Source organism: Acartia tonsa, chromosome 4, assembly GCF_053477335.1.
Source record: "Acartia tonsa isolate MP-2025a chromosome 4, ASM5347733v1, whole genome shotgun sequence".
NCBI lineage: Eukaryota > Metazoa > Arthropoda > Copepoda > Calanoida > Acartiidae > Acartia > Acartia tonsa.
Genome location: NC_137263.1, coordinates 52,487,139 through 52,501,324, shown reverse-complemented (window position 1 = coordinate 52,501,324; position 14,186 = coordinate 52,487,139). Strand labels below are relative to the sequence as shown.

Sequence of the window (14,186 nt, the reverse complement as noted above, 5' to 3'; positions counted from 1 at the left end):
ATGAACTAATCTAAGAATTAAATTAAAAACGTTAAATAATAGACTTGAGTAAAAATACACATTTATAAAAGCTACGTAATTGAATAAGAACAAAAAGTGCCCATAAATACATAGATAGTTCAAAATTAAAAATTCCATATGATTCTTTGACCTTAAAATAAATCATAAAATGCCAAGTTATTATAGTTAAAATTAAAAGGGAATAAACAATAATTTTATGGTAAGTAAAAGAAGTTCAAAGTGAAATACAATAAAACTAAAAAAAATAAAGCTCATCCAAAATTGAGTGATATTCGCTTAATGAGATGCTTCGCACCTAAATAAAATAATAAAGCTACTGACCTCAGTTGGCAGATAATCTCTGCCTGTGCTGTTGCCAGATCCAGAAATATTGCCAACAAAGAATGGGAGGTCCATTGCTTTGGCAATATACTCGGCAGCTGAGGTCCCAACCGTTTGGTACATTTGGCTGTCTAGACAGTTATATATTTATTTTGCTAGAAATCAATAGGTCAATCTACTCGGTAATAAAAAATGCCCGTATGCCTTTTGCTCTATTTCAGACAATTCTCATAAAGATAAGTCATAAGGATAATCCCAATTTGTTCTTTCGTGTCTTCAGGCCAACGTAAATTACAAAACAGCAATTTTCCTCAAATTTCTTTCATTTTCAATCCGCGGACAACTATCTACAATGCGAGATGATATTATAGAAAATTACTCAAGAAATATCTAACCTATTTCATCAACTTTGGTATCCTTTGGTTTAAGGATTGCCAGCGCAACAATTTCATGGCCAGCTGCTACACAGTGCACAAGGTTAAAACAGCTGTCCTAAATAAAACAAGGATGACAACATCCATAAGTAGCGATATTAAGAGAAAGAAAGAAAAAGAGAAGAGAAAAAGAAAATAAAGAGAGCGAGAGACAGATATAAAGAGTAACAAAGATGAAGAAAGATGGATAAAAGAGGAAAAAAGAAAAGAGCGAGAAAGGGTATGATCTAAATGATCAAATAGGAATGAAGAAAGTGTATTTATATAGAGAACCAAATAGAGGGCAGCATTACAGACAGACAGACAGAAAAGACTAACAAACAGATAAGTGTAACGAGGCAAGGACAATGGCTAATAAATGGATGTTTTATCCCCAATGATGATACACAAAATTACCCCTTCTGTAGATACACTTAACGAACTAATTAATAAGAATTCAATAAAAGTACCCAAAGTTGTTGAGCCAACGAATAAGAAAAGAAAACGCTATTATAAAACTTCGGGGACTAGTGTAATCAACAGCCCAATGTCCCCTCCCTCTCTGGTAACATGGTTTATACCTTTCCACCACTGATGAGCCCTATAACCCTCATTTTCTTCAACTAATCATTAATATCTGAAAATAACAAAATTATCTAATGATATTAATTTCTCTATTAATCACCAGGTGGTGCTCACAAATATTTAGTTAGGTAAATAAACTGGGAGGCAGGGCGTCCAAGCTTTTTAATTTCGAGGGGGGTAAATTTTTTTAAGGGGGGGGTAATTTGTATTTTTTTGGGGGGGAGGTAATCACCCATTTACCCCCCCCCCCCTTGGAGTCCTTGCTGGGAGGGTTTAATTTTTTTTGTACAAATTCCTTTGCGGTTTAAGAGATTCAATAAAATAAAGTTTTTATTTTGTTTGTATTATATCTTAAAATTGAATTATTTTTTTACTTACCTACTTTTATTACTGCATAAGGACCATATTAACATCAACACTAAGTTTTGTATGCTTCTCTTTACGCTTACGAACCCAGGTATAAGGTAAAACCAACAAGTGAAATAAATATAAAATAATATTTGGGGGGCAAATGGAGAGGTCGTCAATTGTACGATGTGTTGCCCCCCCCCCCCCCACAATGGCAGCTGAAAAACACGTAGAGGTTTCGTGATTTCCCCCCGAATTAATATCGTTATTGGTATAAGCTGTTACAAACCAATCCCCGTTTATTTACCTGACTGATTTATTTACATAAAATCACGATACATTTTATTACATCATTGAATTCATAATTTAATAAAGGGGGAGGAGAAATGCTACTTTTAGAAACTAACCAAAAAATTGTGTTGGCTCCTTAAGTTACCTACACTTCCCCACCCCTAATTTAAAAATTATTACTACATATAGATCAGAATGAATCATTGCAATCAAATTGGCGCTCTCCCTCAAAGTGACAATCGAGCGCTAGCCCCTCTCCCTGCTTATTTTTAAAATAAATTGAAACTAAGGGATGGTGGCGGTGGTTTTATTACTTTTGCCTAACCCTTCGGGGTTTAAGTAATGAACAAACAAATGAATCCCCCCCCCCCCCCTTTATTTTCAATATAAAAATAAGGTGGTGTCAGGGGGGATGTTTCTAATCTCGACTGTGCCCTTTGAGGAAAACCACCAACAAATTTTGACAACTCGGCAAAAAAACATAAATAAAACATATAATGGATGCTATTTTTTTGCAATACATTTAAAATAATTTGAAAGAATATTATTATTAAACATTAAATGAATAAGAAATGATTTTAAGTGATGTAAAATTACTGTTATTTTGTGATATTTTTAGTATCAAAACACATACAATTTCATAAAAATATTTGAATAGGAGTACTAGCTGAGTCTGAATGCCATATTTATTTGATTCTGAAGAAATTTTGCCGCTTCCTCTTGTGGGTACGATAATGCCTAGAAAAAGAATTATCAATGGACACTTAAATATTAAGAGAACTAAAAATCCAGTTAATTGATGATTATTTTGAAAGCATGGATAAAGAAAGGAAAGGAAAAATAGTAGTTTATAAATAAAATACTAAAAAATGAAAATTAATAATCTTCCCAGGATATGAAAACATAAAACAACTTTGTTAACTGTTAAAAAAAATACTTTTTTGTCAGAATTGAGTTTTAAAAATATACCTAACACAACTCAAAATATTTGTCAAATTAAAAAATAAATCACAAAATGATATATATGGACAGGTAATTAATTTAAATTTCATTTCCAAATAAATCAATATAAACGCCTTACCATAGTGATAGCATTTGTGAGAACAGTCTGTAGAGTAGTCCCACTGCTGCTGGAAGGTTGAAGGGCGTGTGCTGGAACCTGGACTGTCAGAGCACGTGGCTGGCTGTTGGGATTATTTGCCTGAACAAAAATAGATATTTAATGTACCTTTAAGATTTTCTAGCATTCTATTTACGCAAGAACTTGCATGATTGGTGTTTCAATTGATATCAATCAAATAATCCAGTCTTAAGACATCTGAGTTTAACCAGAGGGAAAATTGCTAACACATAACCCCTTAACTGAAAGCAAATGAGAAATTCTTATTTTAAAATGGAGTAAGAAAATTTTTAAGACATACCTACCTACTAAATTATCAGTTATATTTCCTTAGGGAGGGAATATTAGAATGTAAATTACACTGGTAGGTACCCAAAGTTTTTTAACAACGTTATCTAATTCGTTTGCTCTAAAACCTTAGGTACTTTTGATTGGTTGGTTCATATGTCATGACTAATTATGCCAAAACTTTTCAACCAATAGTTTAATCAACAGAATTGACGGGATAATTTCTTGATCAGCATTGGGGATGTATATTAATTTACCATCAATTAGCGAATCCTTCCTTAAAATCTATGGTTTTATTACACTTAAAATGGTATATCAAATATTTCACCTGTGCAGGGATTGTAATTTGAACAGGTACAAGGCGATTTGGATCAGCGATAACAACTTGACCCGGGCCTGGAGGTGCCCCAGGACCACCAGCCTGTCCTGCCATGTTGCTCGCACCGCCGGAGGCTCCACCCCGCCGCATAGAATTCATCTTAGAATCTAAAAATGAAAAAGCCGTTTTAATTGGATTTTGGGTAGAATCATTTTTCTAAAAACTTCAATTTAGTAAATAAATGATTGGTTTAGTTATATTTATTTATGTATTTGTAAGTAAATGCATAAACTTCTCTAAACATACAGAAAACTTTGTGCTATAACGCCAGTCACGTATTTTCATTTATAATTAAACTACCTAATCTAATTAAAGGGGTAGTTGCACGAAGAGCATTTAAACTTGAATTTAGTGAACTCCATATTTTTTCCTGTTCAATAGTTTAAATTACATCTATAGGACATATATTTAAAAGAATTTCAATTTTCTACCAGAGTGTTTTAAAATATCAAGACTTAAAAACCATATTTTTTAGATATATGCAACATAAATGTCTGTCCTGTTTTCACAAAAACGGCATGATGACTATTATTATGATGCCTAATTCATTGCTATTGATTGTTAAAAAAAATACTTTGTTAAGATAATATTCATGTGCCTTATGCTTGCAATCAAACTTGTTAAATGCACTTTGTGCAACTACCCCTTTAAAAATAAAAATTACCTAAAACATTTGTGTCATTATGTGTGGTGGTATTTTCAACAGCCTTGCTGGCCTCCAACTTTTGTTGCCACAAATTCTTGAGTTCAATGAGAACATTCTCGTCCACTCCCTCGTCCAGGAAACTTTCCCTCACGTTGCTTATCACATCATTGATGACGCTCTGATATTTAATTCGTAATTTTATGATAGGTTATGGTTATGATATTTTAATGCATTAATCCTTTTATATGCCTAAGTAACTGGATGCCTGTAGCTTAAAATTGGGCTAACAGCTATGGACATTCTTGTATACATAGAAGTTTCAAATAGGTCATAGGAAGGTTTATTATAATTTTTTTTTTTTTTGGGGGGGGGGGAGGGATATTGCTCAATAAAAGGACCCCCTTCCCTAGATATACCACACTTTTCTGGGATCTTGCTGAGTCAAGTATCAACTGTTGGGAATATCAAAGGATGACTCCATGCAAAATTTGAGCCGGATCCGGCCAAAACCGGCCGTGAATTTTATGAAAAACCGGTTTTTTCCGGTTTTTAGGGGGTATCTGTAAATCGATTCAGCTGGAGCAAAACCGGTTAGAGGTACAAAAAATTTTACTTCACATGAAATTTAGCCAATGCAATTGCCTACAAAAATGTACTTCATCATCAACTTGATTGGACAACTCTTTCCCCTCCTAAATGTCCATTAAAACCTCGGAAACGGCAAAAATCGCCAAAAATCACGCCTTCGGCGGCAAATAACGGCTAAACGGTCAGCCGGAGGCGAATGAAACATAAATAAAGAAATGTCTGCCTCAAAAAGTTGTTCAACATCAAAGAGATGCTTGAAGTCTCTAAAACGACTCCTTCCCCTCCTTTAAGGGGAAAAACTGAAAAAACGTGATTTTCAAAAGTATGCCCACTTCGTGGGTGTGGGGGGCACTGAATCCGTCACCCCAGGGTCACCAAATATAAAGTCTAGGCGGCCCACAATGCTGAATTTTCACCAAGTGAAAGTCTTGTGTCATTATCTTTTATGAGAAAAAAGTTATTAATTAATTAAAATTTCAAATTGTGATTTTTTTATGGATTTCTTTGATGAAATGACAGGCTAGTCAATTTTTAGGCCATTTTTTGCTGTTTTCGGCCCGCCACGCCCAAACGGTTTGAGATAATCTCACGGGACCTTTTGCCCGACCTAAGCCTGGTTATTTGTAAGGTCTAAGAAAAAAAAATCCCGGATTGGATGAAGCACGACGTCGCTGCGTGCCGTCAAAAATCGCTGGTCGGCTCATTTTGCCCCCTCAAACCCTCACCTCGTGCCATTTTTCTGTGTAAAGATTATCATTATAATCTTTTGCGTAAGTCTGTTTTTTTTCCTAGACCTCACAAATAACCAGACTTAGGTTGGGCAAAAGGTCCCGTGAGATTATCTTAAACCGTTTGGGCGTGACGGCCCAAAAACCGCAAAAAATGGCCTAAAAATTGACTGGCCTGTCATTTCATCAAAGAAATCCATCAAAAAATCACAATTTGAAATTTTAATTAATTAATAACTTTTTTCTCATAAAAGATAATGACACAAGACTTTCACTTGGTGAAAATTCAGCATTGTGGGCCGCCTAGACTTTATATTTGGTGACCCTGGGGTGACGGGTTCAGTGCCCCCCACACCCACGAAGTGGGCATACTTTTGAAAATCACGTTTTTTCAGTTTTTCCCCTTAAAGGAGGGGAAGGAGTCGTTTTAGAGACTTCAAGCATCTCTTTGATGTTGAACAACTTTTTGAGGCAGATATTTCTTTATTTATGTTTTATTCGCCTCCGGCCGACCGTTTAGCCGTTATTTGCCGCCGAAGGCGTGATTTTTGGCGATTTTTGCCGTTTCCGAGGTTTTAATGGACATTTAGGAGGGGAAAGAGTTGTCCAATCAAGTTGATGATGAAGTACATTTTTGTAGGCAATTGCATTGGCTAAATTTCATGTGAAGTAAAATTTTTTGTACCTCTAACCGGTTTTGCTCCAGCTGAATCGATTTACAGTTACCCCCTAAAAACCGGAAAAAACCGGTTTTTCATAAAATTCACGGCCGGTTTTGGCCGGATCCGGCTCAAATTTTGCATGGAGTCATCCTTTGATATTCCCAACAGTTGATACTTGACTCAGCAAGATCCCAGAAAAGTGTGGTATATCTACCCTTCCCCTATGTGCCTCTGGGGAAAAATATAGAAGTTTACTGCATATTAAGGTTTCGACTAACTCGTAATACGTCTGATTTTCTGATTTCTTATATAATTATAAGATTTTTTTTTCTAAAGCTTAAGTTAAATAAAATCATCCATAAAATTAAAATTCCTGATAGAGGGAGGAGGCAGAGGACATAGAATTCCTGTCCATTTTTATTTTTTCTAGTTGTCTAAACACTTTATCTGCAACAACAATATGGCAACTATTACATCAATATGCAGTAGATAGATAGATATTACACATTTGGGAATAATTCTTGGTATGGGCATCAAAATTAATATTTTAATCTAGCATAAAAAGTTATTTTTAATGTTCTATTAATTTATATAGTTCACCAAACTGGATGTTATGATTGAAATAAATAAATGGTTATTTTTGGTTAATTTTTATATAACAATCCTAAAAAAAAGTTTTGGATAAATTTTGCCGTTTATAAAGTTTCAGAAGCCAAATCTTTCAATCATATTTTTTTTTAATAAAACAACATTTGATCACATAAAACAGATAATTTTTTTTTTATAATTTTATATTTTTCTTCAACACTTGACTGTTTCGTTTTCTTTCTTTTTTTCTGAATTAAATAATGAAAACAACAATAAATATAACAAAACTACAGGAAATGAAAAACAAATATTTAAATATTGAGGAGAAAAGGTGATGTTTAGTTGATTAGTACGATAAAGTGATATTTTTCTATTAAGAGTGGGCTGAGCAGCACATATTCCATTCGTTCTTGTTTAATAAGACCCCTTCAAAATGGATTAAAATCTAAATTTTGTTTTATACTCTTCCCTTTCAAAAAAAGACCCCCCAACGTTACAACAAGGGGGGGGGAAGTTTTGACACTTTCGCTTACTCCGTGATTATTGGGCTAGGTATTAAAGTTAGACTATAGGTTATTTGGGATAAAAGTTTACTTTTGGTTAGTACTTCACGGATTTTTAATCATTTTTTGGATAACCCCACCCCCTAGCCCCCCGGGGCTCAAAATCCCCCTAAAAATGAACCTAACCTTAATTTTCTCAGGAACCATTTGACCAAAAGAGATGATTTCTTAAACTTAAGCTTTTATGCTTATAAACTAACTTCTAGTTTAGAAGTCAGCCCCCTGCCACCAACCCCTAGCCCTCCGGGGCTCAAAAAAACTCTAAAAATGAACCTAACCTTAATTTTCTCAGGAACCATTTGACCAACAGAGATGATTTCTTAAACTTAAGCTTTTATGCTTATAAACTAACTTCTAGTTTAGAAGTCACCCCCCTGCCGCCAACCCCTAGCCCTCCGGGGCTCAAAAAAACCCTAAAAATGAACCTAACCTTAATTTTCTCAGGAACCATTTGACCAACAGAGATGATTTCTTAAACTTAAGCTTTTATGCTTATAAACTAACTTCTGATTTAGAAGTCACCCCCCTGCCACCAACCCCTAGCCCTCCGGGGCTCAAAAAAACCCTAAAAATGAGCCTAACCTTAATTTTCTCAGGAACCATTTGACCAACAGAGATGATTTCTTAAACTTAAGCTTTTATGCTTATAAACTGACTTCTTGTTTATAAGTAACCCCCCTGCCGCCAACCCCTTGCCCTCCGGGGCTCAAAAAAACCCTAAAAATGAACCTAACCTTAATTTTCTCAGGAACCATTTGACCAACAGAGATGATTTCTTAAACTTATGCTTTTATGCTTATAAATTGAGTTTAAGTTAAGAAGTCACCCCCTTGCCGCCAACCCCTAGCCCCCCGGGGCTCAAAAAACCCTAAAAATGAACCTAACCATAATTATCTCAGGAACTATTTGTCCAATAGAGATGATTTCTTAAACTTAAGCTTTATGCTTATGAACTAAGTTTAAGTTTAGAAATAGCCCCCCTGCCGCCAACCCCTTGCCCCCCGGGGCTAAAAAAAACCCAAAAATAAACCTAACTTTAATTAAAATTTCTTATTTGAAGAGTTAGAGGTACACTTATTAAACCAAATATGCTTATTTTTGGATGTTATTGACATATCTCCTGAAAAAATTAGAATCGGCCTCCAGGTTCAGGTGCTGCAGGCCTCCAGGTCCACTCAGGAGACAGGTAAAAATTAAAATTTCTTATTTGAAGGTTTAGAGGTACACTTATTAAACCAAATATGCATCTTTTTGGATGTTATTGACATATCTGCTGAAAAAATTAGAATCGGCCTCCAGGTTCAGGTGCTGCAGGCCTCCAGGTCCACTCTCGACAGGTGAAAATTAAAATTTCTTATTTAAAGAGTTAGAGGTACACTTATTAAACCAAATATGCTTCTTTTTGGATGTTATTGACATATCTGTAGCTTTGGATGACATCTGGATAAGATCAACCCCTCTGAATTAAATTCTTAAAATGACTCCACTTTCATCTAGACTTTATAATCTGAACCATATCAAAAACACTTGCCCCATTTTGAGTGTCTGTAATATTACATCTGAGACAGAATTATACTTTAAAAAGCATACCTAAACATTATAAAATAGACATTTTAGGTCTCTCTAGAAGGCTCCTAGAGGACACCTTGAGCCTGCTTGGAGCACAACTTTCTCTTAATTTAAAAAATACAATTTGTTTAATTTTCCCTATCCAGCAGTCGCCTGGAGGTCACCTAGACCCTGCCTAGAACACATATCTTTAAATAAGAACTTTTAATTTTTACCTGTCTCCAGAGTGGACCTGGAGGCCTGCAGCACCTTACCCTGGAGGCCAATTCTATTTTTTTTTCTGGAGATATGTCAATAACATCCAAAAAGATGCATATTTGGTTTAATAAGTTTACCTCTAATTCTTCAAAAAAGAAATTTTAATTTTTACCTGTCTCCAGAGTGGACCTGGAGGCCTGCAGCACCTGAACCTGGAGGCCGATTCTAATTTTTTCAGCAGATATGTCAATAACATCCAAAAAGATGCATATTTGGTTTAATAAGTGTACCTCTAAACCATCAAATAAGAAATTTAAATTTTTACCTGTCTCCTGAGTGGACTTGGAGGCCTGCAGCACCTGAACCTGGAGGCCGATTCTAATTTTTTCAGGAGATATGTCAATAACATCCAAAAATAAGCATATTTGGTCTAATAAGTGTACCTCTAACTCTACAAATAAGAAATTTAAATTAAGGTTAGGTTCATTTTTAGGGTTTTTTTGAGCCCCGGGGGGCTAGGGGTTGGTGGCAGGGGGCTGACTTGTAAACTTGAATTAGTTTATAAGCATAAAAGCTTAAGTTTAAGAATCCATCTCTGTTGGTCAAATGGTTCCTGAGAAAATTAAGGTTAGGTTCATTTTTAGGGTTTTTTTGAGCCCCGGAGGGCTAGGGGTTGGAGGCAGGGGGGTGACCTCTAAACTAGAAGTTAGTTTATAAGCATAAAAGCTTAAGTTTAAGAAATCATCTCTGTTGGTCAAATGGTTGCTGAGAAAATTAAGATTAGGTTCATTTTTAGAGTTTTTTTGAGCCCCGGAGGGCTAGGGGTTGGTGGCAGGGGGCTGACTTCTAAACTAGAAGTTAGTTTATAAGCATAAAAGCTTAAGTTTAAGAAATCATCTCTGTTGGTCAAATGGTTCCTGAGAAAATTAAGGTTAGGTTCATTTTTAGAGTTTTTTTGAGCCCCGGAGGGCTAGGGGTTGGTGGCAGGGGGGTGACTTCTAAATCAGAAGTTAGTTTATAAGCATAAAAGCTTAAGTTTAAGAAATCATCTCTTTTGGTCAAATGGTTCCTGAGAAAATTAAGGTTAGGTTCATTTTTAGGGGGATTTTGAGCCCCGGGGGGCTAGGGGGTGGGGTTATCCAAAAAATGATTAAAAATCCGTGAAGTACTAACCAAAAGTAAACTTTTATCCCAAATAACCTATAGTCTAACTTTAATACCTAGCCCAATAATCACGGAGTAAGCGAAAGTGTCAAAACTCCCCCCCCCCCTTAAACAAAAAACATTGACTTAAAACGTTACAAAATTGAATACTTAAAGGGGACGATTCATGAACGAGCGTTTGTTAATGCAGGAGAAAAAGTTATAGCATTCTTAGTGCACCTTTAAGTGTTATAAAAGGCCAAATAATTTTTTTTTTAAATGTACGAAATGTGTTATTTTTCTATGTTTTACCAGTATTTAGTACACAATAAAATGGTTATTATGCACTGTCACCAAAATGTTCAAACACCGTTCATGGACAATCACCTTAACATATGCCAACAAAATATTGTTAAGTACTTGAAAATTTAAATACTTGGTTATATTTAAAACTATTGAAAACAACAAACAGACACCACCAGTTAGAAAATAAAGCAAGAACTATGTTATTTGACTTAGGCAGATAAAGAAAAATTATCTAATCTAATAAATCTCTCTACGTGTCTTCTCTAAATGAAAAATAGGTAAATAATAATAATAATATATCAATGATAGATAATAAAAGTGCATTAAAATTGATCTTGGTGTAAGTGGGAGAGATGTGTTGGTCTTTTTTGTTTACATTTTAGAGAGAAGGTGAAGAAGAGAGGTTGGAAGGACACTGTCCGCTTTCTCCAGGATAAAATGGAGCGGGGCTGCTATCCAGTTCAAGATTGTACGGGCAATTACCTAAAAAATAAAACATTAAAATGGATATAGAACATAAGCAATTTTTATGACAGGGGGAAAATTGTCGTTAATTTAGCTTGCTAATATGAACCTCATTTATTGCTCAGTTTGTTCATCCAGTAAGAGGTATGAATGGGGGGGGGGGGTGAAAGAGTATCATAATCGAAATGGAGGGTATCGTTTTTTTAGCCCACTGCAAGTTTAACTTCATTCGAGAACATAAAAATCTTATGAAATATCCAAGTAATAATACATTCATTAACATTAATATACTATTAATAAATATTGACTCAACCATATTTTTTTCTTACAAAATAAAACTAAGAAGTAAACCTTGATTAGCAGAGGTTTTGATTAAGTTAGATATAAATACTAATACTAACCCCCATAGAATCCGGATACTGATGAGTGAGCAGAGCTAAGAGAGCAGTGAAGCTACATAATCCTGCCGTAAACAATATGAAGAATGGCAGCTCTTTCTTTGGATACACAGACACTTCATGAAAGGCTGGCAACAGCTCCCTGTCAGCACACTCTGTACAGCTGGGATAAGGATAGAACAGATGGCCTTTTTCCAGCGGATAGGGCAGCAAGCGGAAGGTTCCTTCCCATGTGCAATGCAACAAGTTAAGCGCGCCGTCCACACGTTTCCAATGTGTCAAGTGGTAGAAAGCGTAACTGATTGCCTCGCTGTCGCCACGCTTTAAAATGTGCTCGGGTGGCAAAATCAGTGGCTTCATTTCTAGCAAGTACTTGGGCACGTGCGGGTTAAACTCGACCGCGCGATGTATCGCCTCCACAGCCGCCATTTCAGACACCGTGAGGCCTCGTTTACCCGCCACGTCGGCCGAAAATTTGTCCGCCACAGAACGAGCTTTTAACAACGCCGCGGTGTAGCAAATAGCTGCCGACTTAGGCAAAGAAATGTCGTCATATTTCGCCAATGTAGCTTGAACATCAGCATAATTGCCCATCTCAAGCATACATTCCAACAGGTTTTCATGGATGTTCAAAACATTCATGATTGGCGGTATTTCCTTGGCTAGATCCTTAAACATCTTGACAGCCTCCTTCAGACGGCCAAGCTTTCTTGCGCACATGGCAAGCCTACGCCGAATATAGATCATAACGTTGATGTCCCGTCTGTGTAGAGATTCCGTGAGATGGTTTTGATATTGATATTGTTGGGAGCGACGATAACTTTTTTCAGCAATCTGGTAAGCTTCCTTAAACTTGGTTTCAGCTTCAACAATGTCAACAGCCTGAAAAACATACATGAGTTTTATGTCTCTAATTTAAATAATAAAGAGGACTATCCACGAACTAAAGCAAGTAATTTTAAGCACCTTCCAGCATTGACCCATATTTGCTTTATCCACTAAAAAGTTAGGTTTCACCATGGTTTTATATGAAAAAAACTTTGAAATGTTAAGCATTGTTTGGTGCAATATCATTGAATGTTTTGATGAATTCAAACTGTTGTTTAAAAGCTTTGACATAAAAGTATATTGTTGTGATTAAAAATGTATATTTAAAAAAATGGTTGGTAACTTGTAAACAGTTTAATTAATGTACTTTTGCAATTTACAACATTTGATGCTTTTCTGCATTGTTATTTTATTTTGTCCTTTGAACTCAACAAAGCATTTGATGATATTGCTTTAAAAATTGCTTTACATTTCAAAGTTTTTTTCATATAAAACCATGGTGAAACCTAACTTTTTAGTCGATAAAGCAAATATTAAACATAAACCTAGTATATTCACTAAAAAAATACTACAGGTCAATGCTGGAAGATGCTTAGAATCACTTGCTCTGGTTCGTGGATAGTCCTCTTTTAGTTTGTTTTAAAATCTTGTTCTTATAGTTGTTCTTTGAAAGTGTTACCTCTTCTTCAGCTAAAAGAATATAGGCTGTAGCACACTCAGCATTCAGAGCAATAGCTTCCTTGGCAGCCTTAATTCTGGCCCCAGGATTCCGTTCTCTCCAAGCTGTCTGCATTATCTCATATTCGGGTTTTCCTATTTATCAAATAATCATCAGTTGCAAAGCTACTGTATAATGTTTAATCAACTATGGTCCCTTTGTCGTACGTCCTGTAACTTACTCAAAATAACTATTTTTAAATATCTTAGGTAATCTTTCTAAAAACTAAAATTTACCTGCGTCCGCTTCACAAGTGAAGAAGGTTTGGTGGTCTTGAGCAGATAAATTCATGTCGTAATATGTCAAGGGTTCTTTCTTAGTTGCCGTCTGAAATCTTTGATATTCTGCGCCTCGGAACAAATTCAACGGATTCCGCCAAACTTTACACTCCGGAACTGCGGGTGCAGTGCTGCCGGCATTCTCTGGCGGATCGCCACCGCCAAGCCAAGGCGAGATATGGTTGAGCGATACCTGCTCAATAAATGACATGCCATAGCGGCGGTAGTACCACCACTCAAAAATTAGAATAAGCCCTGAGATTAGGGAAGAGGTTCCTGTCAGGGCAACGTAAAACTTGGGAGTTAGAGTTGACAGAAACATTGTTGCCATCTCGATATTCTCGTTCAATCGAAGAGGGCCGCGAAGCAAAAAAATTGCAAGAGTCACCTAAATATAAAAAGTAAACAGTAAAAAAATAACATTTCCAATAAAGACTTAAAAACTTGAAAAGTTTGTCTAAAGACGAGAACAAAGTTGCTCTAAAAAAAGTTATTTAAACCACCTTATATTATGTAAATAAGTGGTAAATCATCCTACTAATTTAAAACTCCACAAAATATTTTAACTTATTATTCCTAACCAAAAAGTTTGAAACTCACCAACAATATCCAGGCAGCACAGAGATAAGATATCAAATTACTTGACCACTTTTCTTCTATCATTCTGTGCAAGTGGCGTGGATGTTAGTTCCACACCGGGCCATAACTAGTCACAATCTGCAAATATCAATTCAATATTTGT

The 14,186-nt window shown here is 35.7% G+C and overlaps 3 protein-coding genes across 5 annotated transcripts in view; all 3 read right to left on the bottom strand.

Annotated features, from left to right (window-relative positions):
• LOC145317733 (uncharacterized) overlaps positions 1–1,403 on the bottom strand; it is a 16,368-nt gene extending 14,965 nt beyond the window's left edge. For both annotated transcript variants that reach the window (XM_080158954.1, XM_080158955.1), the window contains exons 1-3: positions 1,337–1,403; positions 738–834; positions 343–473 (exon numbers count right to left, since the gene is read on the bottom strand). In XM_080158954.1, the coding sequence (XP_080015080.1) occupies positions 343–473; positions 738–834; positions 1,337–1,369 (261 nt within the window). In that variant the 5' untranslated portion in view covers positions 1,370–1,403. The remainder of the gene's footprint in view (positions 1–342; positions 474–737; positions 835–1,336) is intronic.
• On the bottom strand, positions 1,392–6,841 carry LOC145317737 (transcription initiation factor IIA subunit 1-like). The gene is made up of 7 exons (XM_080158961.1): positions 6,770–6,841; positions 4,431–4,596; positions 3,716–3,873; positions 3,061–3,180; positions 2,431–2,717; positions 1,996–2,205; positions 1,392–1,449 (listed from the first exon to the last, which is right to left on the bottom strand). The coding sequence occupies exons 1-5, from the start codon at positions 6,803–6,805 to the stop codon at positions 2,643–2,645; spliced, it is 555 nt and encodes a 184-aa protein (XP_080015087.1). The 5' UTR covers positions 6,806–6,841; the 3' UTR covers positions 1,392–1,449; positions 1,996–2,205; positions 2,431–2,642.
• Positions 6,833–14,186, bottom strand: LOC145317734 (suppressor of tumorigenicity 7 protein homolog). Of its 2 annotated transcripts, none has more exons than XM_080158956.1 (6): positions 14,045–14,186; positions 13,403–13,832; positions 13,128–13,261; positions 11,624–12,502; positions 10,839–11,240; positions 6,833–7,265 (listed from the first exon to the last, which is right to left on the bottom strand). In XM_080158956.1, exons 1-5 carry the CDS (start codon positions 14,105–14,107, stop codon positions 11,130–11,132), a joined length of 1,617 nt encoding a protein of 538 aa, XP_080015082.1. In that variant the 5' UTR covers positions 14,108–14,186; the 3' UTR covers positions 6,833–7,265; positions 10,839–11,129. The 2 variants fall into 2 exon arrangements, with proteins under 2 accessions (XP_080015082.1, XP_080015083.1); XM_080158957.1 differs by having other exon boundaries at positions 6,833–7,226.